General features: G+C 45.6%; 2 protein-coding genes across 17 annotated transcripts; both read right to left on the reverse strand.

Annotated features, from left to right (window-relative positions):
* Window positions 1-12: 12 nt before the first annotated feature.
* On the reverse strand, window positions 13-6940 carry Usp21 (ubiquitin specific peptidase 21). 5 transcript variants are annotated; one of them, XR_015443017.1, is made up of 13 exons: window positions 6063-6940; window positions 4641-5261; window positions 3779-3838; window positions 3492-3612; window positions 3172-3283; window positions 2827-2982; window positions 2092-2156; window positions 1716-1858; window positions 1482-1568; window positions 1139-1213; window positions 794-905; window positions 493-706; window positions 13-386 (listed from the first exon to the last, which is right to left on the reverse strand). XR_015443017.1 is itself a non-coding variant. In XM_087190905.1 (13 exons), the coding sequence occupies exons 2-13, from the start codon at window positions 5238-5240 to the stop codon at window positions 296-298; spliced, it is 1698 nt and encodes a 565-aa protein (XP_087047031.1). In that variant the 5' UTR covers window positions 5241-5261; window positions 6063-6940; the 3' UTR covers window positions 13-295. The 5 variants fall into 5 exon arrangements, 4 of the variants coding, with proteins under 4 accessions (XP_087047031.1, XP_087047032.1, XP_087047030.1 ...); XM_087190905.1 differs by having other exon boundaries at window positions 592-706; window positions 1755-1858; XM_087190906.1 differs by having other exon boundaries at window positions 493-546.
* Window positions 6941-7092: 152 nt separating this feature from the next.
* Ufc1 (ubiquitin-fold modifier conjugating enzyme 1) lies at window positions 7093-26927 on the reverse strand. Of its 12 annotated transcripts, XM_087190916.1 has the most exons (9): window positions 26322-26549; window positions 25381-25499; window positions 11311-11588; window positions 11038-11198; window positions 8936-9003; window positions 8628-8691; window positions 8070-8146; window positions 7737-7827; window positions 7093-7538 (listed from the first exon to the last, which is right to left on the reverse strand). In XM_087190916.1, exons 4-9 carry the CDS (start codon window positions 11158-11160, stop codon window positions 7458-7460), a joined length of 504 nt encoding a protein of 167 aa, XP_087047042.1. In that variant the 5' UTR covers window positions 11161-11198; window positions 11311-11588; window positions 25381-25499; window positions 26322-26549; the 3' UTR covers window positions 7093-7457. The 12 variants fall into 12 exon arrangements, with proteins under 12 accessions (XP_087047042.1, XP_021095277.1, XP_021095276.1 ...); XM_021239618.2 differs by lacking the exons at window positions 11311-11588; window positions 26322-26549 and adding an exon at window positions 26775-26927; XM_021239617.2 differs by lacking the exons at window positions 11311-11588; window positions 26322-26549 and adding an exon at window positions 26775-26910 and having other exon boundaries at window positions 11038-11231.
* Window positions 26928-26954: the final 27 nt, after the last annotated feature.

Here is a 26954-nt window from a genome sequence, read left to right on the forward strand (position 1 = left end):
CAAATACGACCATCACTTTTTCTTACTAAATTTATTCACAAAAAGTGAGATTGCAGGGGTTCTGGGGGCTGTACATGGTCAAGGGCCTGGTGAGCTCTGTACACGGGGCTGGGAGACAAGGGAGCCTCCAGGTAGAAGTGTAATTTTTAATAAAAAAAATAATGGGAGCTACAACCACCCCTCCCCCCTCCCCGATTAAAAAGACACAAAAATAGACGTCTCTGAGGTAAATGGGGAGCCTGGGGGCTTAAGGGTGTTGGAAGGGTTTCACAGGTGCCAGGGCTTAAAGGGGGTGTCACAGGCACCGGGATGACTCCTGCATTAGTTGGTAGAACAGCACGTAGCCCTCACTGGATGCCACCTGGTTTTCACTGACAGGGGAGACACTAGGAAGAAGGGAGATGAGGAAGGAGTTGTAGTCATTACTATATATTCCCTCCTCCCCACAAGACAAGGTCAGAGCCCTCCGGAAGAGATAAGGAGACCACCCACCTTTCACCAAGCACTCTGCCTCCTGGGGTTTCACAGAAGGTGAGTGTTTTAGGGCTGCAGTGGGAATAGGAAAGGAGTTGAATAGGAGGCTGTTCTCACCGAGAGTCATTGTAGACATGCCAACCAGTCTGGCACCGACACAGGGCTGTGTAGTGGCCATAGTGGACACTGCCCGAGTGGTTGCAAAGGGCATACAGCTGGTATACAGGGCTTCCTGTCGGGTTACAGATGATCAACTTACACCGTCAGAGCTGTGGCCCCTCCTGAGGCACGTCAGGACCCTCTTCCCTACCAGACTCACCGGCTTTGTCACTGGCAAAGTCCCCTAGGCTCAGTCGCTGCAATGGGAAGTCTACACCTACTGAACTTTTCTTGATGGAGCCTCGAGAGGTGGAAAATCGATTCAGATCTAAGTCCTAGTTAAGGAGCATTTAGGAGGTGGAGGGTGTCTAAGAGGGACTGCAGTCCTAAATGCTGTCCCTCCCTTCCCCCAACACATACTGGGAAATGGTAGGGAAAGGTGGGCTGGTAGGCTTTTCCAAAGGAAAACTCAACTCCCAAACCTCTGCAAACATGGAAGGTGAGGAAAGACAATGTATGGGAGATTGCCTAAGAGAATTAAGAATTTGAGGATTAGGATATGAAGCACGAGGATTCGAGGGAATCTTTGTACTGTCAACTTTTTGGTACTTCGGGTTTTCTGCCGACATCGATCACACACCTGAACAAATGGCAAACAGTGTTAGGTTAATGTGCTGTCACCTCATCTGGCTTTTCTAAAACACCAGTCCACATACAAATTTAGTATACTCTCCATTATTTCTGTATCCTCTGAACCACAACCCTCTGCCCTATGAGTTATAGGATATACCTGACAAAAACCCAGACATATAACTATTATTCCTCATTCAAAGGTGACATGCATACCCTTTTATCCACATGCCCCCCCCCTTCCTGGCCTTATATGTCCCTTGTGAACCTCCACATACTGGAGCATTCTCTGATTCTAGCTCTTCTTCCTTGGTGAAAAGGCTGAAACAATCCCGCAGAGATACCTTGCCCCCAGCAAATCCTTTCTGGGGGAAAGAGGAAATAAGGATCAGCATGTTCTGAATTTCCCTTTCCAACTTCTCAGTCAATCCGGGCTTCAGCCATAATATGCTCTAGAGACCCACAGCGTTCCCGCCCACACACTGGGAGTAGGTTGGGTTGGGTCACAGAACCTGTGTTCCAGCCACCCCTGGAATCCTCTGGAATCCCACCTTGGGGATGGGCAGGGACAGGTCACAAAAAACCTCGAAGGTCGTGGAGCGATACCCACAGGCCTGGCACTTGAGACAGCTTTTCAACTGGCCCACAAACAGATCTAGACAGAAGCAAATGGGCAGAAGTCACTGCTAGATGCCTGAGATGCTTTCTTGGAATCTTCTCTTCCCACCCCTTTGCTTGACCCTCCTTTCTCACTACTAATGCTCCTAACAACTCTTGACACCAATTCACATCTTCATCCAGTCTTGGTTCCCATCCCCCTTGATAGCATAAGCTTTTCTTTCCCTCAGTCCCCCCATCTCTTCCCCCTTGCTTTGTCCCATTCCATACCCACAATCTTGCTGTCCTCTCGCTCCAGGTAACGTTTCCACATTACGTTGGCCCGGTCATCATCACTACCATAGATCAAGGGGATTGGGGGGGAGGGGTTACCCATGAGACAGCAGAAACCCTGAGTACCCCCAACACTGCTGCAGTAATCCAGAGCCCTGTATGCCCTGTACCCACACCCCAGCTCCTTCCCTAAATTTCAATTTTATTTTGTGTGTTTGGTTTTTAATTTTTTTTATTTTTTGAGAGAGGGTCTTGCTTTGTAGTCCAGGCCAGCCTCAAACTCATTATGTAGGCTGGCTTTTGACTTGCACCTATCCTCCTACCTCTGCCTCCTACCACCACACCCAACATCCTTCCCTAAATTTCTAATTAAAGGAGTAATGCTTCAGGAACTTTCTGGAAGAATCCAAAGTAAGAGGGAAAAAAATGAATGTACACAGAGAAGAACATGCTATTTTCCTCCACCTGGCTTCAAGCCCTTTTTATGTACTTTGCTGTAAATTCATTATCCCCTCCTCCCTCGATTTGGTAACATTATCTAGCACTGTCTTCTGTCTCCATCTGCATCAGCCTCCCTCCTCCTTCCTTCCTTCCTTCCTTCTACTTCCACACTGTTTCTCAAATCATTTTTTATGCTAATGGATTTCCTCTAATTTTAACTAGCTTAGTTCCATGAAAGATGGATATGGACAGTGACTACTGGGGAGAGGAGGGAGGGGAAGCACCCCTTACCTTAAATCAGGTTCTTCTAGCAGAGCCCCTCCTCGGCGGGGTGGAGAGGGAACTGGAGCATTGGCTAGGATGGGCGGAGCCCTGCGGCCTCGTCGGTTAATTTCAAGGTGTAGCCGCTCCATGAGGAGCTTCAGGAACTCTTGGGCATCCTGCTGGCTACAGCCAGACAGAGAATATGAGCAACTGACCCCCTCCCAGTCCACAGAGCTATCCTCTGCCCAGACATGGATCCCCACTTCCTAGAGGGACAGCACATCAAGGCTCAGGACAGTGCTTCAGGGGCCCTGGCTTGGCCTACCCCCAGATATGGCCAGTGAGAAATCTGATACCCTCCAGTTCTCCCACCTGTATCCAGAGAAGGAGGGAACATATTTCTGGAAGACAGCTCGGAATCGAGTAGGATTCACAGCTTCACAGGAGTCGGGGTGCCATAGGGCACCAATCACATCTGCAAAGGCTATTGGGGTGGGAGTGAGGAAGGGAAACAAAAATTAATGTCTCAAAGAGGCAAGAGGACATTCAGAGGGTAAAAAAACATAACCCCTAGGAAAAGAGACTGTGGGAAAGTGGATACAACTGTCGGACTGAAGGGTTGGGGACCATGAGCACTGGCACACAGACCTGCAAGGGGCTTGGGGAAAAGGGAACAGCAGTTGTTACCGGACCTTCAGTGAGCTCTTGGGCTCGGCCCCCTCCAGGCACCTCTTGCCGGAAGTCCCTTCGAAGACAGAAGTCCCGAAGAGGCCGAGTGCTGCTCAAACACTGTAGCACAGCATTCAGGAAGCACTGGGGAGCAGCAGGGACATTGCTGTTATCTCTCCAGACCGATGCCCAGGAGCCTTAGGAGAGCTTCAATGCGCTTTCCACATCTTTCCCAAATCCACAGGTTTTCCCCACCCCTAGCATCATTTCACATCCATTTAGAGAGGAAGGACAGGAGAATGGCTCTTACTGTATTTCCCAGATTTCGGAGGCCAACATGACCAGAGCCCAGAAGCAGTGTGTGATGAGCCTAGAAAGTCAGAATACAGTCAGTAGCCTCCCCTACATCCTACCTGACACTGATCTCTTTCAACAGCATGCTGCCCACTGCCTCCCCTGGCCCATTCATGCCCAACCTCTATCCTCTTTCCCTCACTGGTCTCCCTACCTCACTGGTCATGAGCAGTAATCCCATCACAGCTGAGTTCACCACGGACTCAGCCATGGCTGTCCCACCTATTCCCCACTTATTCCTCCGCCCAGCTAGTCGGCGTTGCAGCTCCTGGGGCAACTCCCCAAGCACTGGCATGGCTGCCCAGCTGCTCCCCACTCCCACCTTGCTGACCCCAAAGCCCCCTCCTGCCCCCGTGGCCCTTTCCTGCACCCTCTCCTGCTGGCTCTAACTGCAGTCAGCCTAGCTCACTTAGCTCAGGAAATGGGCAACCACATTGGCTCAGATGTGCTGATCCCGCCCCTCTTCAGCTCCAGAGATTAATTAGGCCTAGACAGAGTCCCAGGAGAGAAGGTGCAGTAAGGGAAACGAAGGGCCTTGGGTCTCCAAGAAGAATTCTAAATAGTTGGGTTAATTCCCTGGGGACTGAAATGGCACACCATGCTTCAGAGTCACAGAGAACCCAGAAAAGGGTCTAAAAGGCCCCAGAAATAAGGGACAGGAAAGAGTCTACTGCTGTCATGAAGGATTAAGAAAGGAATTTTTTTTTTTAAAAAAAAGGAATTTTGGGAAAAGGGGACAAGAGAGCCAATAGATGGCAAGAAAGCTGGAGACAGAGGAGCATGAGGCTGGAAGACCATGTGTTCCGGCAAGTCCTCACCATCTTGTCATCAGAGTAGAAAGGCTCGGAGGGCCGGGCAGATATCATGTGGAAGGAGCCATGGGAAGCAGGGGGCTCTGTCCGTATGCTGAGCAGAGTGGGGGGTCCAGGAAACCCCCCAAGTCGGCGGAGAGAAGTGCTGCGTCTCAAAGTAGGTGGCTCAGGCCGGAGGGCCAAGCGGCTCAGTGCAGTCCCCAAATCTCCAGCTCCTCGGTGCCCTCCCAAGGCAATCCCCATTGGACGCAAGTCCCCACTGCTCACAGACTTAGAACGGGCTAAGTTGGTCCGGGATGGGAGGGGCAGAGCCACAGTTGGGGGTGGTGAGCCAGGTAGAGGAACCCCATGATCTGCCCGAAGGGGGCCTCTGGATCGAGGGCCTGAGGTCCGTCCCCGTCCAAGCTCCAGTTTCTTGAGTCGTTCATCAGGGAGACCTGGCCGGGGAGGCAGAGGTCGTAACATGGGGTTTGGCCCAGGAGCTGGGTTGCGGCGCTCCTTGCTTCGGGCTCGGGGGGCGAATGGTAGCTTGGATCCCACTCGGGGCTGGACATTAACAGGTGGCTCTCGGGTCCGGCCCAGGCGGTGCTCGGAAGCCTGGGGCATTGTGGACACGGCAGGCTGCACCTGGGAGGAGAAGAGAGGGTCAACATTTGAGTTACGGAGGAATATGAGAACCCTTCTCTGTGTTCTGAGAGCAAGAATAGTGTCTATCAAATCAGTCATTGTATCCCCAGTACTTAGCATAGTGTCTGGCACAAAGAAAATATTTAGTATCCCTTGAGTGAACAAATAACTAAATGACTAAGCAGCTCACGACTTTGACCCTTTCTATATCCCACCTCCTCCCTACAGAATACAGCTTTACTGGAAAGCCTTTCAACCTCAATCTCAATTGTCTTTACAATCTATAAACCTGTAACAAGAGCCCCCCTCATTCCTGGCTAGTCAAGTGGGATGTACCCTGAAGCTGTGGTCAAATGGGAGTGTGGATGCAAGGACAACAACCCAAAAGACAGCACTCCATCTTCAAACCCCTGCCCCTCTGGGTTGCTGAAGCAGCAGATTGAATGGGTAATTTGCAACCCATTCCCTCCCCCACCTCCGAGCTCCGACATGGATTGGGGCTCAGGGGGCAATACTTAGGGGTGGAGGATGCACAACTCCTAGACCCCTAATCTCTGCACCTCTCCCACCACAACAGGCTTTACCCGGGTCCGCCCCCCTTGAGGGCAGAAAGGTCGAGGCCGCTGATTGGCTACAAGGTCTGGCAGCGTATTCCCCGCAGTCCCGGAATGCTGTCCCTCTAGCCCAGTTCTCCCAGGCCGCACCGGGTCCCCACGAGCCTCTGCCTTTGAGCAGAACATCCTCTGGGGTCTGGAGCAGTCTTCCCTGCCCCCCACTCCACCATGATGCCCCGGCTCATACCTGTCCCCCGTTGAGGCAGCGGGGGAGGCCAGCCGGGGCCAGGCTCCAGCTCAAGGCCACCCCCTCCTACCCCTGTGGAGCCCCCCTGCGGGCCAGGCTGCAGCTTTAACCGCAGCTGCTGCCCAGGTCGATCCCGCCGCAAGGACCGCCGCCATCTTTGTTCGTCCGGCCCGGGCACTGGCCACCGGCTTCACTGTCTCTCAAGGCGCATGCGCAACCAGACTCAGCGGTTCCACTCGCCTCCTCGGCGCTTGCGTGAGCCCGCCCCCACGGCTCCGCGGCCGACACCATGGAAACGAAGCCAACTTTAGAACCGCTAGTTCCCAGTCTGAGCCAGAGTAGTCTTTAAGCCGTTTCTCCAGAGCGAGTCCTTTAAGTATAGCCTCCAGTCACCCATACTGTGGATGTGGACCTGACAGTTGAAAAATTGTCACGAGGTTTGCAACATACATCCTTCCCGGTCAGGCAGGGTGCCAATGTAGCAAGCTGCAAGCCTGGGTCCAGCATGCAGATCAGTGAAGAAGCATCTAGCACTCTGCATATGCATGAGAAGATCCTAGAAGGAAGGGAATGCTGGACCTGTAAAACCATTCCTCAAGTTCCTTGCAGGCTCAAGCAAGGGGGCAAAACATGCTTCACTGCTGAAGGACAAACGCAGATCTCAGCAGAAGGGAGAGCAAATCTCCTTTCATTCCCTCAGCTCCTGATGACGGTAACTTCCGTTTTTCCTTCTCTAGTATAACTGTTCACGTGTCTCCACTTTTAGCCTGCTCATCCTATTAAAAACCACCAATGAAGCTGAGAGTGGTGGCACACTCTTGTTATCTCAGCACTCAGAAGGCTGAGGCAGGAGAATTATTATGAGTTCGAGGTCAGCCTGAGCTACATAGAGACCCTGTCTCAAAAAACAAAACAAGGGGCCGGGGATTTAGCTCAGTGGTTCCAGTGCCTGCCTCGAAAGCGCAAGGTCCTGAGTTTGATCCCTGGTACCAAATAAAAAAAACAAAAGCCATCAATGAAAACCACAGGCTACCACAGGAAGCAGCTTTTATTGATGGATTATCTCCAGAAACCAAAAGGGCTATGTACTCATTTTCCCCCTATGATTCCGGGAAAAAGGCCTCCATTGTCCTATCTGGGGAGAGGATATAAATTGCCTCTTGGATTCCCAAAGCCCAAGTCTTACCTCTCCCCGTACAGCCTAATTTAGAAACTCTGACATTAGTGTGTTGCTAGTTTTTTCCCCCCAGCAATGCCTGTGGCAGCTACTTAGTAACAACCAGAGGTAGAGGGTAAGGGGGGGGGGAAGCAGTCAGATGAATAAGAGCCATACACAAGAAAACAGAAACATGGCCCATCAAAGGTCCCTCTATCCCTTCTCAGTGGCTTGAGTCTTCATTGCTTGCATTTCTCTTTGTGCTGGATCACACCCTTCTGAATCAGATCAGGAATTTCCACTGCCAGCCATGGACCCAGCTGCAATGCAAGGGAGACCCCATGAGACTACTATCACCGAATCAACACCCCTTGCTCCACTGGTTCCATCTCTGCAGAGATTGTAGGGGAACATGCCAAAGGGACAACAGTTACTGTATTCCTTGTTCACTCTCAGGTACTTTTCTTATGCTGCTCAGCCCTGCCCCCACCCCAATTTACCAAATCTACTAAACTTACCCCCAGGGCCATGAGATGAGCTAGTCCAAACTTGGGTACATTCCTGGCCCACAAAGGTTTGAAGTGATCAGTCAGGCATATTTTGCCACCCCTGTTAGAGGGACAAGAGGATCGTGTTGACATGCAAAGTTTACCATACAGCATTGCAGCCTCTGGAAACACAGAAGACTACTACTGCTCAGAATAGAGAACAAAGTCAGTTAAGTACTTTGCCCAAGCTTGGCAGAGGGAGGTCTGGAGCCCCTCTAAGCCAGCAGATTCTGGGAAAATCTGCCCCTCGAGTTCTTCCCTTAGGCCTTCTTTGGTTCCTTCACATCTCCTGTTCAGTCCTACCTGTACATCTTTGCTGTTTTTCCATCCAGCTCAGGAACTGCAATCTCTGGAGCAGTAGTAGGATATGTGATAGGAATCTGGAAGAATTATAAAGCCTTAATAAAACAGAGAATCAGGATAGAGAGGAACTAATCTAATCAAACATACATATTGCTTGGTTGAGGTTCTGGGGATTTAGCTCAGTGGCACCACGCCTGCCTTGCAAACATACATACTGGTTGGTTGAACTAAAATGTTCAGTGAACTCAAGTGGCATGTACATACCAGGATTCTAGATAGGGAAATTAGTAACTGTAACTTGTTTGCTTCAAACCTCAACTGTCCCCTCCCATTTTTAAAGTTTTCTTTTCTTTTTTTTGTCTTCTGAGCAATTTAGGCAACTTAGGAAGAACCTGTCTCAAAATAAAAAATAAAAAAGGGCTGGGGAGGTAGGTCATTGTGCAGGTCTTGGGTTCAATCCCTAGTACCACACACCCACACACAAAAAGTTGTCTTGTAACAATCACCTAATCTTTCCCCTTCTACTAACCTTCATATTTCCCACTCCAACACACTCACATCAAACTCGATGTCAAACTCGTATTTGAGGAGGTCATGGATGTACCAGCATTTCCCAAACCACCTGTAATAAAGACCCAACCTCAGTCCAATTGTTCATTCCTCTCGTGTTCAGTGACTTACCTTATGTGGTCACTTACTTCAGTGATCAACCTAGGAGACTCCTGAGACAGGAACTGGGGAACTCTGGAGTGTGGAAGTAAACAGCTAACATGTTGTGTGGCAGCTCTGGCAGTGGGTTCTGGGATGCCAAATTGCTTAAGCCAAGTAAGTCTCCCACCCTATACCTCCCCAGAGAGTCTGCTTACCGGGTCCCTTCCTTGTTGGACTCTAGTCGGAACCAATCATTGTCTGCATTCTTGTTATTCTCCACATACTAAAAGTAGAAGAAGAAATCTTTGACAGGGTGTTACGGTCATGGGCTGTCCCCTTCCCCTCAAAAGAGAAATGTGATTACTTTCTTCTTCAGTATGTTTCCCTAACTTTTCTGATATAAGAAAAACTGAAGACAAGGCTATACTGGTAAACTGGGGGTTTGCCCAGAGAAGAGAATAGAATGCTTGGGTCCCATCCTATTTAGCAGGCACAAAAGATTTGCAGTTATCATCTTTTCCTACTTGTGACAATGTCTACCCTCAGCCACAACTCCATGGTATTCTCTGTCCCTTGGTGACCTCATATAGCCCAGGTTTCCACTTTCACTCATGGGCATGACTCCCAAATCATTTTTGTTTTTGTTTTTTTTAAGACAGAGTTGGGCTGGGGATTTAGCTCAGTGATTCCACCGCCTGCTTTGGAAGCGCAAGGACCTGAGTTCGATCCCCAGCACCAAAAAAAAGAAAGAAAGAAAGAAAGAAAGAAAGAAAGACAGAGTCTCACTGTGTAGTTATTATACTGGCCTTGAACTCACAGTGATTCTCCTGCCTCAGCCTTCCTACTGGGATTATGGACATTCATCACCATACCTGACTCCGAATCTTAATTTTTTATCCAGACCTTTCCTCAGAACATTAGACTCCAGTATCCAACTAAGTGTTCAAATTTTTTACCTTCATTTCATAGATACCTGAAGCTCAGAACTTCCACCTGGAATTTATACTATTTTTTCAGACCTGTTTTTCTTCCCGCATTCCCAGTGTTAGGTGGCAGCATTAGCATTCACTTAATCAGTCAAGCTAAAAACCTGGGAATCATCCTTAATTTCCCCACTGCTCTCCAGCAATCCTTCATGATGTCCTACTGATGTTGACCTACTGATTTCTGAATACTCTTCAAATCTTCCTTCTCTTTATCCTCACAACTAATTTAGATCATCACTTTTTCTCGTGAATTAATGACAACCTAACTTGTCTCCTACCTTCAATTTTACTCCTGTCAATTGTATTTTTCTCTCAATCTGACCATGTTACTACTCATCTTAAATTTCTTTGGTGGTATCTCAAAGCCTCTAAAACTCAAGTGCTCAAACCTATCTCCCCAGCCTTGTTCACCACTCCCTGCCTCACATTTTATGTTCTAGCAACTCTAGACCGCTTATTTCTTTGTACATTTCATGCTGTCTCCAGCATCTATGCTTTTGTTCATGCTGTCCTTGTGCCCTGAGTATCCTCCCACCCTTGTTTTTTCAAGCTAACATGTTTATCCTTTAAGTCTTAGCCCAAGCATTACCACTTCCAGGAAGCCGTCCCTGACCATATTCAAGCTGGACTAGTTATCTCTCATGCTTTCAAAGCATAGTAACCATTTCTCTGTGTTTCTCTCTCCACATCAACACTACCATAATGTTTTTCTCTACCTAAGTACCACCTTATTCGGCTTTGTAGCTTCCCTGGTTTCTTGAAGCACAGAAAAAAAACATATTTTTAAAAACAATACATAAATGTTGGGCTTTGAAGTAAAAATGAAGAAAAGTAAAAAAGAAGAAAAATGTTCTTCTCTTCCAATAGCAGGAAGAATGGATGAGATAGCTCGTTTCTATCTACGGGCTTTACTCGCCAAATCCACAACTAACGCCTCTGAATTTTCAGCGCTAGTACGCGTTCCTCCCTCACTAAAACTGAAGGAGGGAGCAAAGCGGTGTGTGGGGGCTAGGGCTCTAAGAAGTACTGTTGATCACTTCTGCATCCACTAGAGCAAGAGAGACACGTCACCTTCTGGGGAGGTCTAACTCCAAAATACTGCTGTTTAAACTAGAAGGTCTAGCCCCACTGTACTCCTAATGTGAGTCTTTTTTGGCTCCTCTTCAATACATGCCCTTAATCTCCCAGCTCGAGAGTCATTCCATTTCTATGCATTTTTAAATTAAATTTTAAAAACCGGAAGGGGCTTCCACACGGAGCCTATTTCAGGGGACACCTGATTTACCCGCAACCCAATTGCGAACGCAGTAGACCATAGACGCCCAACTGACCCGGATAAGGGACTGATATTCCTCCTTTAGTCGCTGCACCCACAACTCCCGATCTCGGGGTCCGGCGTTTGTCTTCAGCACTGGGATCTCAGACACAACACGGCGAGTGGCCTCGTCAGCCATCTTGGACCAGGGCACGAGAAGTGCGGAAGTGGTGTTGCCTGTAACGTACGGTCAGGGCGTCGCCATCTTTACTATGGGAAGATGAGGCGTTGGCTAAGGACTTCTGTGAATACAATCTTTATCTTGCCACAACGAAAACAAATTTGCTACCTGATCACCAGCTTGTGGGTGCATCGGGAAAACCAGAATGGAAGTGGATTATTCTGTCCTGAAGATGGCACCTATCCGTAAATCACCGGAGACGACTCAGAGTGACTTCCGTTCATGCTCAGAGACCCAATTTTAGAAAACCCTCTGACACCTTCCCAAACTTGGAGAGTCAACATTTCTGGCTCTTCTTCGCACTGTGCAAGGCGCTGCCTTCCTAAGACGCACATCTACGTGTTTCTGCTTCAGGGAAACTTCCTTAATTTACACGAACAGTGCAGCTGGGGTAGCAGAGGTCAAAGCAGTTATGGAAAGGTGTTAAACTGATAGTTATCTCTAAATATAATGTACAATTGCTGTTCTGAAGATTTAACACAACCGAATTAGAAAACTCTCTCTCTCTCTCTCTTTTTTTTTTTTGAGGCCGGGTCTCCCTTTGTAGTTAAGGCTGGCCCTGAACTCACTCCGTAGCCCAGGCTGGCCTCCAACTCGAGGCAATCCTGCTTCAGCCTCTCGAGTGCTGGGATTACAGAAGTGCACCACCACGCCTTGGCTGAGAATTCTTAATGGGTGCCAAAAAGTTTAGAAATTACAAGATTTGTTTTAGTCTATCCCAGAATTGGCATTCAACTGGCTAACTCCTGGACAGTTTTTGGAATTAATTCATCCAAGAAGGAATTGTGTCGTTTTATAACCAGTGATATACCAGTGATATAATCAGTGATAGGAATTACAGCCCTGCTCACTAGACCCGGCTTCCTTTGTAAAATTTTGTAACTTCCAGCCTGTGGCAGTAATTTTGAATCCAGCTCTGTCATCAATATGACCCATCTACAAATTCGATAGCCATCTTATTTTCCTGGTTGAAACGTCAGTACAATTTTTTCTAGTACAATATTGAATAAGTGTTTAGATATCTTTGTCTTGTGGTTCCCCTCCCCCACTGGAAATTGAACTCAGTGTCCTTTGCATTGAGTTGTATCTCAACCTCCCTCACTCATCTTCCCCCCGCCCCAAGACAGGGTCTTGCTGTATATTTCAGGCTGGCCTTGAACTCTTGGTGATCCTTCTGCCTCAGCTTCCCAAGTGCTGGGATTACAGGTGTGTGCAACTATGGCAGATTTTTTTTTTTTTTTTTTTTAAATAGCCTTTTACCTAAATTCTTAAATTGCCCAGCCTGGACTTGATCTTACAATCCTTCCAAGATGCTGGGATTACATGTGTGCACCACTCATCTGGCTTTGTTTTGGTCTGATTTTAGCGGGGAAAATCAGTCAATCTTTCTTTGTTAAGTATGATGTTAGCATTAAATTTTTCATAGATGCCCTTTATCAGGTTGGAGTTCCCTTCTATTCCTCCTATGTTGAGGGTTTGGTTTTTTTAAAATCATAAATGGATGTCAGATATATTTCAAAGGTTTTTTTTCCTGTGTTAAGTGTGGGTTTTGCCTTTTATTAGTATGCTGTACATCTCTTTCATGAGAATATTGGATACTGGATAAAGCTAAGGCAAATCTTTGTAAAACTTCACTAAGGATCACTTAGTAAATAAAGATTTATACCATTTTGGGTGTAGGCACTGTGGTGTGGTACAGACAGTAGAGATTTGAAATAAGGCTTTGCAATTTGACTGCCACAAGACTTTGTTGAGTTACAACTCTGTGAACTGGTTCTTGAAACTCTATGTATAATGTCATAATCCACATAATGAGCTCTCAGGATGAAATTCAAATAAATAAATGGTACAGCAGTTTTAAAATTTTCTTGTAGTAGTTGGGCCAGGTTTACAAACAAAATCTTACTAGGATTCTCAAAACATGAAAGTGATCAGTGCAAAACTGTCCTTGTCCAAGTGCAGGCCAAAGACTTCCAGTCCTGAAAGTTCTGTACTTCACCTATGGAAACTACTGACCGCACTTTATTGTTTCATGGTCTTGATAGCCTGGAAGCTCAAGCTAGGTAGGGAGTGTGTATCTGTCTTATCCAGTGCTATATTTCTAAAACCTAGTAAAGTGCTTAGAACAGATCAAGTGCTCAATCAATATTTTAAAAGTTAATAAATACCTTGATGTATAAGGTAAGTACTAGAAACCCTTCTTTTTTTCCAGTTCTGGGGGGGAATGAGTCCAAGGCCTTCACATTGAGTGATTTACCCAGCACCCCATTCCCTTAAATTTTTTTTTCTTCCACCACCTGCCTCGAAAGCACAAGGTCCTGAGTTCGATCCCCGGTACCAAAAAAAAAAAAAATTGTTTTTTTCCAGGTACCGGGGGTCGGACTCAGGACCTTGTACTTGCCAGGGAGGCGTGGTGCCACTGAGCTAAATCCCTGGCCCCACTCCCTTTAAATTTTGAGACAGGGTCTCACTAAGTTGCTAAATTCTCCCAGGCTAGTGCTCGCGTCGACAGCACATATACTAAATTGTCCCAGGCTAGACTTAAACTTGTGATCTTCCTGCCTCAGCCTCCAAAGTGCTGGGATTACAAGTGTTTACCACCATGCCCCACTGAAAATATTTATTTTTAAATTAAGGATTTAGCTCATTCTTGTTTTAAGTAATTCTGACAGCAGATCAAAGCTAAAATAAAAAATATTAAAGGAATAATGTATAAGCCCAAGTTTCCTTTTTTTTTCCCAGAGGAAGAATTCATTTGTGAGCAGATGTTGGTGGAATTCCTAATCTGTTCCAGGTACTGGAAATGCAGTAGTATGCAAGGCAAGCAGAGTCCCTGTCCTCATGGAAATTATCCTAAAACAGCTATGAAAAGGAAGAAGGCAGGATTGGCCAAATAACTCAATCCCGGGAAATGTACCCATGGCAGACTTGCTTGGTGGAACGGTACAGTTGTGTGCATGGGAAAGCCCCTCAAACTGGTTGAAAGTCCCATTGTCAGTCATCAGCAAAAGGCAGCTCCTGGGACAGAGAAATCAGTATTGCAGTAGAGAGACTTCAGGTTAGGGAAAAGGAGAAAGATTTCCTTTCTCTGGTCTTTAAGGCACTGGGCTCTACCATGTGAGAAGATACCTCCAAGTGGAAATGTGGACTCTCTGTAGGGAGGGAACCACTCTAGAAGATCAGTGTAGGTGGGCAGCCAGCGTTCGAGACTTTTGTTATTGTTATTGCCTTTAATTATCCTGGTGATTTTAACAAAGAATTACTGTACATTATAGCTTGGTCTTTGTTAATGCTATAGAAAATTGGGTTCACACTTAAAATTGCTTGGGAAAGACAGTAACAGTATTCAATGTTTACAGATGGTTATGTGCTGGGCACAGTCCTAAAAATTTTACACACATTAGCTCCTTTAATAGTAGCAACAACCCTGAGTGAGTACTTTGTTACCATTTACATTGGAAGAAACTGAAGCACAGAGAGGGTCCATGAAAGAAAGCTTCAGATGAATTCAGTGACAGGCCATGCAGTCTGGCTCTACAAATCACATCCTTCATCGATCAACAAACATTTTTACTCTCTCAGACCAATAAGCAATTAGCAGCAGGAAGCTGAGGCGGTGGGGTGGTTGTGGAGGGTCAGGCCAGGCACTGATGGCCCTAAAGGCTGAACAGCAATTAATCATGAAGTTGTTTATGAAAGCACAAGGAGACTGGTAGTTCAGAATCAAGGTCAGCGGAGCTGCAGCACAGATGAGACAATGAACCCCTCTCCCTCCTTTTTTTTTGTACCGGGGATCGAACTTGGTCCTTGCGCTTGCAAGGCAGGCAGCATAACCACTGAGCAAAATCCCAGGCCTTTAATTTGACTTCAACTCTACCTATTAGGAAGGTAGATCTGGGTGAGGGGTAAGGGTGTCGGAGGGCTTGGTTAACAAAGATGAAAAGACATTCTTTGAGGAAGAGAAGGTAGTACGTGGATAATTACCATGAAATAAGAAATTTTTATTGTTTAAGCAACTATGCCTGGGAGAATCAGGTAAGGGTGCTAGGAAATGAACTGGAATCCTTAGGAAGAGTACAGCAGACATGCAGGCAAGGGGAGGTGGGGGAAGTATGGGATCCGGAACAGACCAAGGAGCATGTGTAAAGGCAGGAAGGCATGAGGGAATACACGATTATATTAATAATAGCAAGTGTCCAGATCATTATTTATAATAGATGGGGGGGGGGAGCTCCTAGAAACCCTCATTATAGGGGCGAGAAGAAATTTTTGCTCCACCCTCTAAAGGTTTGATGGAATGAACTGAAAATAAACAGATTAACTAGGGAGAAAAGGCATAAAATGTATTAATATGCAAAATGGGAAATCATAGCATTGGGGAAAATCATAGGAGTGTGATTACTTACTATCATCCTAACATAATTCAGAAATGTATATACCCTTCTCTCTCTGGGGAAGGGGATAAGGAATGTCAGGAATTTTAGGGAACTCCATGGGCTTGCAGAACAAATGGCCTGGGACAAAGTTCGTTGGGCCTGGCTTGTGAATGATTCTCTATGGGACTGAAATAGAGGACGAGGTGTGTGACAGAAATCTTCTGGGAGTGCTGGGAGACTTCAAAGTTTGTTTCTACATTATGTGTTTATAGTTTTCTCTGGAAACTTGATGAAATTTCAGTAAGGAGACTGAAAGTAATTATGTTCCCCTTTTGGTGGAGCCAGCCAGGCAGATAAGGGAACTTTGCAAAACATTCTCCCTGGGTTGGGAGAAGAAACAAGGTAGGATCCAAGGCCTTTCAGAAAGACAAAGCACTAGTTTTTAGAGGATCATTTTAACTCCATTAGTCTGTTAGTTTTATGCAATAAGCTATATGGAAACAAAAATGTTTATTAAAAAAATGATAAAATCAGAACACAAAATTTCATATATGATTTAAAATATTTACTCCTGGGAACTGGAGGTGTACCCCAGTGGTACACCAGTTGCCTAGCGTGCACAAAGCCCTGGGTGTGGTCCCCAGTGCAGGAGCAGGGTGACTTGAATAGGTGATACACACATCTGCCCAAATTTAAAAAGGTACGAAAACATATACAATGGAACTTAAACCCCAATTTAATGGCTTAGTTTTCCCCCAAGGGAGTCCTCCTCCCCAGCTAGTTTTTGTCTATCTTACAGATAATTCTGTAGACATACCAATATGTACACATTTACATTCTTTTAAAAGTTCGTATGAGTCCAGTGGGGTGACACACGCCTGTAATCCCAATACTTGGGAGGCTGAGGCAGGAGGATCATAACAAGTTCAAGGCCAGCCTGGGGTACATAGTGAGTTCAAGGCCAGCCTGAACTACATAGAGAGACCTTGTCTCAAACAAACAGACATGCCTGCCTCACAAGCGCAAGGTCCTGAGTTCAATCCCCAGTACCAAAAAAAAACCCAACAAAAAAACAAAAACAAATACAAAGACAAAAAAAGTTTGTATGTTAATGGTAGCGTACTATACACATTTATGTACCTTTTGTCCTTGAATAAATGGATCTTAGCGACTGTTCCATGTTAATGGAGATAGACCTGAATCTTCTCTTCCTTTCCTTCCCCTCTTTCTCTTCTCATCCTTTAGGAAATGTATTCTGTCGTATAGATTTGCCCTAATCAATTCAATGAGACCTTCATGATGGATATTTATTTTCTCTTGCTGTGCAGAAGCTTTTTTCTTTTTCTGGTACTGAGGGTTGGGCTGCAGATGGATATTTATTTTGTTATTATATATATTTTCTCCCTATGTAGTTCAGAATGGCCTTGAACTCACTATGTACCCCAGGCTGGCCTTGAACTCACAGTGATCCTCCTGCCTCAGCCTCCTGAATGCTGGGACTACTCTTGGCTCATGATGGATATTTAGATTTTCTTTCTTTTGCAATTATAATGCTGCAGTGAAAAGCCTTGTTTATTCATTGTTTTTAGCATGTGTAATACATACTTACATATGGAACTCCCCCAACCTCCCCACAGGTTCTCATTATGTAGTCCAGGCTGGCTTTAAACTTGAGATCCTCCTGCCTCAGCCTCTCTCAAGTTTGGGGAGTATGGGTGTATGCCACCATGCTGGCAGTGCTCTCATATGGAACTCTTGCCTCAAGATTTCTGCAGATTTATTTTAGATGCTGGAGACTGAAGCAGGACCTCACACGTGCTAGGCAAGTACCCTAACACTGACCTGAGCTACCTCCCCAGCCTGCTTCCGGGAATTACTGTGTACATTTCCTTTCTTTTACATCTTTTGGGTCTAATGTTCTAGGTCTTGAGATGTATGCAAACCTCTCCAATGCACTCCCCACCCCAGTATGGCAGACTGAACTCCGGGGTTCTCTAGCACTGAGCTACATCCCCAGTCCTTTTTATTTTTAAAATTTAATTTTGTTTTTGAGACAGGGTCTTAGTAATGTACTTGAGGGTTGCCTTGAAGTCACTATGAAGCCCAGGCTGGCCTCAAACTTGTGGTGGTCCTCCTGCCTCAGCTTTCTGAGTGCTGGTATTATAGGTGTGTGATACCACACCCAGATCTTAACTTCTAAAAATAGGAATTTTCTAGTTATCTTGTTACTGACTTCTAGTTTAACTGCCATGTAGGCAAGAAACATACATTGTATAATTTCAACCCTTTAAAATTTGTCAAAACTTGCTTTATAGCACAATCTAACCAGTTTTTACTTTTTTTTTTTTGGTACTGGGGATCAAACTCAGGACCTTGCGCTTGCCAGGCAGGTGTGGCGCCACTGAGCGAAATCCCCAGCCCCCCTTTTTTCAGGTTTTTCCATGATAGGTCAGCACTCTATCAGTACGATAGATCTCCATCCCCGGCCAGTTTCTTAAGTGTTTTGTTTTGTTGTAACGAGGTCTCACTATGTAGTTCAAGTTGGACTTGAACTTACAGTTGTAGCCCTTGCTGGCCTCGAAGTCATACCATGATAGCATCCCAAGTGCTGAGATTACAGGGGTGTGCCACCACATCTGGCTCCCCACCAGCCCTTTTAAATTTTGAGATAGGGTCTCACTAAATTGCCTAGGCTGGGCTCAAACTTATGAGCCTCCAGCCTCTACCTCCTGAACTGCTGGAATTACAGGTGTATACCACCAGGTCCTGCTTCTGGGTCTTTATCCCATTATATCTTTCTCTCTCTCTCTCTCTCTCTCTCTCTGTGTGTGTGTGTGTGTGTGTGTGTGTGTGTGTGTGTGTGTTTCAGTACTGGCTACTGAACCCGGAATCTTTGCACTGGGCTATGTCCCAGCCCTTTTTTATTTTTTTGAAACAGTTTTACTAAGTTGCTAAATTGCCCGGGCTGGGCTCAAACTTTGAATCCTCCTCGTTTTCAGCCTTCCAGGGTGTTGGGATTACAGGCCTGTGCCACCAGACCCACTGTTTTTTGTTAGTATGTATGTCATTCATTCACTCAGTCATTCATTTATGGAAGCAAGGTCACTGTGTAGCCCAGGCTGGCTTTTAACTCAAGATATTCTTGCCTCAGGATCTTTTTTTTTTTTTGGTACCAGGGATCGAACTCTGGACCTTGTGCTTTCATGGCAGGTGGCGGCACCACTGAGCTAAATACCTGGCCCTTCAGCTTCTTAATTGAGCAACAAATCAAAAGAAAATTGATTAAATCTTAATTAGCTAGTGGAGTTGATGAGACAGGGCTATTATTTGTCAGGGCTGCAAAATAACAAGGAGCTTGGAAAAAGTCATCCGCATGGGGGCAGTAGAGAGTCATTGACAAAGAGCCTGTGGAATTGCTGAAAACAGTGAAACTTGTAATAGTAGTAGTGGCTTTTTGTTTTTTTGAGACAGGTTCTTGCTATGTAGTCCAGGCTGGCCTATAACTCAGAGTGATCCTCTTGCTTCAGCCTCCCTAGCGCTGGGATTACAGGCATGCACTACTATGCCCAGCTAAAATTTGTAATATCCTGAAAGTAAGGCCTAACTGGAAAATAAGCCCTAGCAGGATTTTTCAGGATGCTGGTGATATAAGCTCTACCCCAAAAGTAAGTGCCAGTTAAGGTGGTCAGTCAGACCGACCCACTTAGTATATTGCAACATAAAAAGGATGAATTGGCGGGGGGGCGGTTAGCTCAGTGGTTTCGCTGCCTGTTGCACAAGCACAAGGACCCGAGTTCGATGCCTGGTACCAAAAAAAAAAAAAGATGAATTGAATTTATTAATATATATTTAAATATAAATAATTGTATTGACATTAGTACTTAAAATAAACGATAGTATCAATTATAATTAAGAATTTGTGAATACCCAAGCAGGTGTCTTTGGACGAGAAATGCCCATGTAAACAGATGAACTCAAGATTTATTGCCAAATGATCAAATGGAGCAGACATAAGGCACAAATAATGTGCATGCACTTGATAACAGATGGACATGGCTGTATCTAATGTTAACCTTCATAATTCAGAACACTGCATGTTGTAGTGATACACTACAAGCATGCTACATTGACAGAAGCATTCATGTAAGGAGAGCTCTATTGCTGGACATGAGAGACAGGGGCCAATGGTTCTACAGGAAATGGAGTTGCAAGAAATTCAGGGTGGATTTCGGAGTTTGGAGATAGGATGGTGATCCAGAAGATGACATGACTGTATTTAAATAAATGTAGATTTTTGTACATGAATAAATGAATATAAATTTTGTTGTAGATGAATAAATAAGACATTCCCTTAAAATAAGCCTTATTGCACCTTTTGGAGAAAAAATGAATGTAAGACCCAGACTTATTTTGGGGGAAATACATTAGTTACCAAGCACTAGGCCTTGTGTAACACTTCTAATACATTGTTTAATAGGACCATTAAAAAAATGATATATGCCGTGGATGTTACACTTCTCCCTTTTACAGATGAGAAAACAAATTTAGAGAGGTTATGGAACTTGCCCAGTCATATTAGTGAAGTCACAGCTTCAGAATGAAGAAAAGGGGACAAATTGGGGAGACTTTTGTACAACAGATCATTAAGATTCAACAAATGAATGTGGCCTCTATGCTTCTATTCAGGAACCAAGAGACACCAGCAGGGCTTACAACTAGGTCTGAAACTCAACTGAGACTGAAAGCCAGTATGATCACGGGGTAAAATGAGTAAATGGTGCATCTTAGAGCTACTGGAGAACGAAGAACTAGAGCAAACTTTCAGGTTAGGAAGTTGTAGGATAAACTTCAACCCAGGGTTAGGGATATAGTTCACTGGTAAACCACTTCATGTGCGAGGCCCTGGGTTCAATGCCTAGGATCAGAGGAAGGGAGGGGTGGAAGAATCATGAAAATATTTGTGACAATAGGCTAACAGGACAGAAACTTCTTTGAGGGAATGTTTGATGTGAAAAGAGTAAGTCTATCAAAGCTGCGAAGTGGCATGGGCTGAGACAACCACCAAGGCCTTGGGTTCAATTCCCAGCACCAAAAAAAAAAAAAAAAGTATTTAGTGGAAACATGGTAGTTATCTGAAGAACTGACATGTACATATGACCTGCTGATCCAGAGAGGGAAGAATAGGACCAATGAGTGACTTTTTTGTTTGTTTTGAGACAGGATCTCCCTACGTAGTTCAGGCTGGTCTTGAACTCACTATGTAGCCCAGGCTGACCTTGAACTCATGACAATCCTTCTGCCTCAGCCTCTGAGTGCTGGAACTACAGGGGTATGCCACCTCTCCAGCTTAAAAAAAATGCCCCTGTTAATCACAGAGGATTACAGAGCATTGAGGAGAGTGTAGGAAACAGTGGAAAGAGGAGTACTTGAAGAGGAAGCTAAAGGTTGCCATGCTAAAAGTTCCAGTGAAGTGAGCTGTGAATGATGGAGCACACCTGTAATAACAACACTGAGGAAGGCTGAAGCAGGAGGATTGCAAATTGAAGCCGAGCCAACTTAGTGTCTTAGTGAGACTTTGCCTCAAAATAAAAAATGGCTGGGTCCACTGCCTGCCTCACAAGTGCAAGGCCCAGAGTTCAATCCCTGGTACCAAAACAACAACAAAAAAGGCTGGGGACATATCTCAGTGGTACAGTACCCCTGGGTGCCACCCTCAGTAGTTCTGTACCAGGGTGGGGGAAGTTCTAGTGAAGGAAGAGACAAGAATGGGAATGGAGTGTGCTGAGGAGAGAAGGCTGGCACAGGGGAGGTCTGAAGAGGCTGATCTCTGAAAGCTGGAGAGGTGCTTTCTTAGCTGAGGAAGAGACAGAGACTGCTGTGAAAGAAGGAATATGACAGGCAAAAGACCTGAGTAATGAAGAACCTACATAGGATTCTCAAGCTCTTCAGTGGAGTTCCCCCAAGTTTTGTTTTTGGTTTTTTCAGTACCAGGGATCAAACTCAGGTGTAGTGCCACTGAGCTAAATCCCCGGCGCCCCAAGTTTTTAGTTGAAGCAAGTAAGGTGGGAAAAGAACATAAGGCAAGAGACAAGTTTTTGTCTCCTCCTTTTCTTCCTCCCAGTTTGAACTCAGGGCTTCCTGTCTTCGAGGCAAGGGCTCCACCACTGAGCTACATGCCAGCCTCTCCCTTTCACTCTGAGACAGTCTTGCTAAATTGCCCAGGCTGTCCTTGAACTTATGGTCCTCTTGCCTCAGCCTCCAGAGTAAAGGTTTTTAACTATACAAATGACGTATAGAGTTTAAATTAAGGAATAATAGCTGTTTAGCTATGGCTTACAAAAAATCCTAAATGGCTGGAAACTTCCTCAGCAATGGACACGAGTGCCCATCTGGTACACAGTCATTCCTTAGGTTTAGTTCCTATTCACTCCATTCCACCTTGGAAAATCTGCTCAGCTCTCCTGATGCTGTGACCTCAAGGCTTCACAATGAGTGAATTTCCAGGGCTCCCCAAACATTCCTCAAATGGATGACTTTAGGGACAGCCAGTAAGGCAACTGTCTCAAGGCTTGGAATTTGGAAAGTGTGATTGTTAAGGTCGGGTCTCAGGGAAAAGGACTGAGTCCTACAAGTCCTGGAAAGGAAGCTCATTATTATCATCATCATTATTATTTTATTATTATTTTGGTGTGTTGAGACAGGGTCTCACTCTGTAATTCTGGCTGGCTTCGAACTCACAGTGATCCTCCTGCCTCTGCCTCCTGAGTGCTGGGATTATAGGCATGCACCACCACGCCTAGTAGCAGATTACTTTAGAAAGCCCAATGAAGACAAATCCCAGCCTTTCCTTCAGCTTTCCATTCTGAGTTCAGAAGGCAGTATCTCTCCCATAGGCTGTGATGAGCCACTGCCCGCACACTGACTAGAGAGGGTGACTCTGAGCACGGGCTCTTTTCTCTCATCCTCTAAATGACCTGGATTAGTGGAGATGGGCTCGTGGAAAGGAATTACTGCCACTGTGCCAAGACTGCTAGGTGTCAAATGGATATGAAATGATATTATTCTACTTTTAAAAAATTATTATCATTCTACTATAAGCAGTAGCACAGCTGAAGCCGGGCATGGTGGTACATGCCTATAATCCCAGCACTCTGAGAGGCTGAGGGATGATGACAGGCTTGAGCCCAGCCCAGGCAATTAACTAGTGAGACCTTATCGAAAAATATAAAATTAAAAGGGCCGGGGATTTAGCTCAGTGGCACCTCACCTGCCTCCAAGTGTAAGGTCCTGAGTTTAATCCCTGGTACAAAATTAAATATATAAAGGGCTGGAGATATCTCTCAGCCCGAAGGCCTTGGGTTCAATCCCCAGTAACACACACACACACACACGCACGCGCACACACACACACACACACACAGCTACCCCATCCCCCAAAAAAGTACCTGTGTCTACCTCTCTTTTGTGGGCAAATAAAGGACACATTACATTAAACATCACAGCTAGCTACCTCTGTCCTGATGACCATTCTTCTAAGAAAGGCTAATAAATGCTCTGTGAAGAAAACGATAAAGTGGAGGTGGTTTACAAAGGAATAATTCCAGTGGGTATGGAAGGAAAAAATGGTCAGAAGTAGAAGAGATTTTTTTACCTTTTTTTTTGTGTGTGTGTGTGTGGTACCAGGGATTCAATCCAAAGCCTCCACACAGAAGTGTATCCCCAGCCCTTTTTATTTTTATTTTTTTGAGACAGGGTCTCACTATGTAGTTCAGGCTGGCCTGAACTCACTTTGTAGCTCAGGCTGGCCTTGAACTTGCAGCAATTCTCCTGCCTCAGGCTCCCAAGTGCTGGATTACAGGCCTGCACCACCTTGCCCAGCAATTTTTATAAAGGGTCTCACTAAATTGCCTGGACTGGGTTCGAACTTTTGATCCTCCCTCAGGCTCCGAGAGTGTTAGAATTACAGATGGGGGCCCCCAAGGCTGGCTTTTTTTTTCTCTTATGTCTTGGGTGCTGGGGATTGAACCTAGGGTCTCCGGCAAGCAAGCCCTTCTGCTGAGCTATACCCTCCAGGCTTTGTCTAATGCATTCTCTCTTCCCTTTAACCTAGAGATTTTACTCTCCCATTCCTGAAACAACCCTCTCTGTGCTACACACTGCTACTTTCAGATCACTGTGCTTCCACCTTCTTGCAAAAACTCTTCCTTTTTTGAAATGCCACATGGCTCTACTTCCCTTTAGTCCTCATACTGAGGACTTCGGCACCTGTTAAATACTTCTCTTTGAGTCAACTCTTACTAATATCCTGGGCAATTTTAGGAAAACTCATAAAACATGCAGATAGTTCTTGGTCTTCTCTGCTACAACTTATACTCTCACTTAAAAATTTTTTAAAAAACATTTCTAAAAAACCATGTTTTATTGATGGCAGCTATAGGGCCATAGTAAGGACTGGAAGAGGGTAGCACTTTTTTGGGGGGTGGCTACTGGGGATCAAACTTAGGACCTTGTGCTTGTGAGGCAGGTGCCACAGAGCTAAGTTCCCAGCCCTAGGGTAGCAATTCTTGACTGCAGTAAGACTGGTGGTTTCAGATCAAGCTGGTATCAATTTCAAGAGCCAATGAAAGACCTGTACTGGAAGATGTGATGTATAAGGTACAACACGAAGCGGGCTGGATTGCCCAGTGATTCTTGGGGAAGGGGAAGTTTGAGATCTGAATTTGAGCCTTAGGCCAATCTTCCTAGAAACCTGGGTTCTGGAGCGAAAAGGCTTTTTCCTTTCCTTGCCTCTCTAGGGACACCTGACACTTGTCAACTTCTACTCTGTCGAACCATCTGCTCTGATCCTGTTTTTTGTTGTTGTTATTGCTCTTCTTCTTCATTCACTGTCCTTGCCATTAAAAGGGCTCTTCTACTTGTGCCTTAAATGTTGGAATTTCCCAGAATGCTATCAGCACTCTGCTCTTCTCTGGGGAGCTGATCCAAATCTATGGTCTCAACTACGTCCAAAATGTTGGTATTTCAGAATTTCTGGCTATAAAACTAGAGTGTTCTTAAACAGTATCTTTTTTTCCTTTTTTTTGATAATGGGGATTGAACTCAGGACCTTGTGCTTGTGAAGCAGGCGCTGTGTCACTGAACCAAATTGCCAGCCCTAACAGAAGTATCTTACCAAAAAATATGCTTACAGTAAAACAAATTCAAACAGCAAAGATGGATCTAAAGTAAAAAGTGTCTCATCCCTCCCAGACCCAGTCCTCATGGTTAATTTTCTCCGCCAATCCTAAAAACCAAGGCCTTGCACATGAAAGGCAAATGCTCTACCACTGAACTAACACCCAGCCTCATGCTAATTTTTTAATATAAGTGTAAATGTGCCATATTCTCCTGCACTTGCTTTTTTCAACTTACTATATTTTGCTAAGTTTTAGATCTGTCCAAGTATATTCAACTGCTATATTATCTCCATCTAGTGGTCCCACGTTACCTAAAACTTTGCAAATTTCCCTCATGCAAAACTCTGCAGCTATCCTCCTTTTCAGTCTACACTTTGGTTGTTTTGTTTTTGTTTTTGTTTTTTTTTGATACCAGGGATCGAACTTGGGTCCTTGTGCTTGTGCAGCAGGCAGTGAAACCACTGAGTTAAATCCCTGGCTTCACCTTGGAAAAAACTGTCTTTATACATTGTGCCTTCCCAGTGCAATTTGGTTTCTATCTCACATCTTTATGAAACAGAGTGCTCTAAATTTACTAAGTGACTTTGTTGCAAAATCCAAGGACCACGTTTTAGTCCACATCTTACCTGAGCTTCCTGTTACATTTAGCACTGGACCAGTTTCTTTGATACTTTTCTCCTGATTTTTTTCTTTCCTTCGTCTTTGCTCAGTGTCCTCTTTTCAGCTTTCTTCCCTCATCCCATTCCTGAAAAGCATGGCATCCTCTGTCCAGACCATTTTACAATTATCTATATACACACAAACACAGCTCAAACCTTTTAGGTTCCCAACCGGCATTATCTAATATTGTCTAATGGGCATCCCACAGGCACCTAAAATTCATTCTCTCCCCCCAAACAAAAAACAAAGACGAGCGGGGTGTGGTGGTGCACGCCTGTAATCTCAGCACTCAGGGGGCTGAGACAGGAGGATCACTGAGTGCAAAGCCAGCCTGAGACCCTGTCTCAAAAAACAAAACAAAACATTATCACTCAAGAAACGTTTACATCTCCTAATACAATCTTTGTCTCCTATGCCCATCCCACTTCTTTAGAATTTAATTTTTGCTGGACTGGGAACCCAATCCAAGGCCTCAAGCAGCTCTATTGCTGAGTCACACTTCTATCTCTTCTGAACCCCTAAGAATAACACAGTTGTCCTCATCGTCTCTAACTCTGGGCCCTCCAATCCATCCTTCACATTGCAAACAGTGATTTATTATTTTTTTCTTCGCCATAGATTTAACCTAAGGTCTTACTTATGGTAAGCACGCACTCTACCACTGAACCACACCTCCCCGCTCCTTTTAAACCCAAGCTGCCCTCTAAGGCTTCAGCAATCCTGATCCTCCGGCCTCGGTGTCCTAAGTTGCTGGGACTACAAGGCAGGCGCCCGCCACCACCCCCGTCCCGGGCAAGCACCTTTGCTTAGACCCTTCAAAGACTCTTCATTTCCCTTAGGATTAAAATTAATTTACAAGGCCTGGTGTAACCTAGCCGCTCACGATCTCACAAGCCTTGTGGATTACCTCTCTCCTTGGCCTGCCGAGCTGTGGGCAGCTCCGGAACGTACCTGCGCCCCCTCCTCCCTGCCCCGGTTAGGTTCCCCAGTCCTTCAAGAGTCAGCTCTGGCGACACTTCCCACAAGAAGCAGTCGCTCAAAAGGCAAATGCTGAAAGACTGAATTCCGAGAGAGGATCAGAGAATCAGAGCAGCGATCCCTGCTCCACGTCCGGGTTTACCGAACGTCCGGGTGACCAGGAAGCCCAAAGCAAAGGTCAAATCCAGATCTTGAACCTTCACCCAAGTTCACGCGACAGTCCAACCCCAGTGCTATTCCGCCCTTATGCGTCATGGCTACCAAGCTCAGTGTTTCAGTGGGTCTCGAAGTCGACACCAGCCAATTCTGGCGCCACCTATATTTCCACGCTGAAGAATGTTCTATCCCTTCCTACCGCCCGGAAAACTTCGTCTGGACAAACCTGTGTTGCCAGCTTGCCCCAAAGCAAGATGGCCGCCAATCTCTATTCTCCCCTCCCAGAGTGAGGCCATCCACTCCCCGCTTAACGCTGCTGCCAGGCTGCCCTCATTTAGTATGGCTACTCTGGTTCATGCCTCGCTATGGTCTCGAAGCCGCCGATAACCGGCCAGGTTCCGGGAGG

Source organism: Heterocephalus glaber, unplaced genomic scaffold (genome assembly GCF_053883595.1).
Source record: "Heterocephalus glaber isolate CG9 unplaced genomic scaffold, H.glaber_assembly_v1.0 deba00001561, whole genome shotgun sequence".
Lineage (NCBI taxonomy): Eukaryota > Metazoa > Chordata > Mammalia > Rodentia > Bathyergidae > Heterocephalus > Heterocephalus glaber.

Coding starts and splice junctions, on each gene's coding strand:
- Usp21 (XM_087190904.1), bottom strand. CDS start 5,240: ATGCCCCAGGCTTCCGAGCACCGCCTGGGCCGGACCCGAGAGCCACCT. Junction 1,214..1,481: donor TAGAATCAGAGAATGCTCCA/GTATGTGGAGGT, acceptor CCATTTGTTCAG/GTGTGTGATCGATGTCGGCA. Junction 707..793: donor CTTTGCCAGTGACAAAGCCG/GTGAGTCTGGTA, acceptor GTAACCCGACAG/GAAGCCCTGTATACCAGCTG.
- Ufc1 (XM_021239618.2), bottom strand. CDS start 11,160: ATGGCTGACGAGGCCACTCGCCGTGTTGTGTCTGAGATCCCAGTGCTG. Junction 8,147..8,627: donor AGTTTGACATCGAGTTTGAT/GTGAGTGTGTTG, acceptor TAATTCTTCCAG/ATTCCTATCACATATCCTAC. Junction 7,828..8,069: donor AAAACAGCAAAGATGTACAG/GTAGGACTGAAC, acceptor TCCCTCTAACAG/GGGTGGCAAAATATGCCTGA.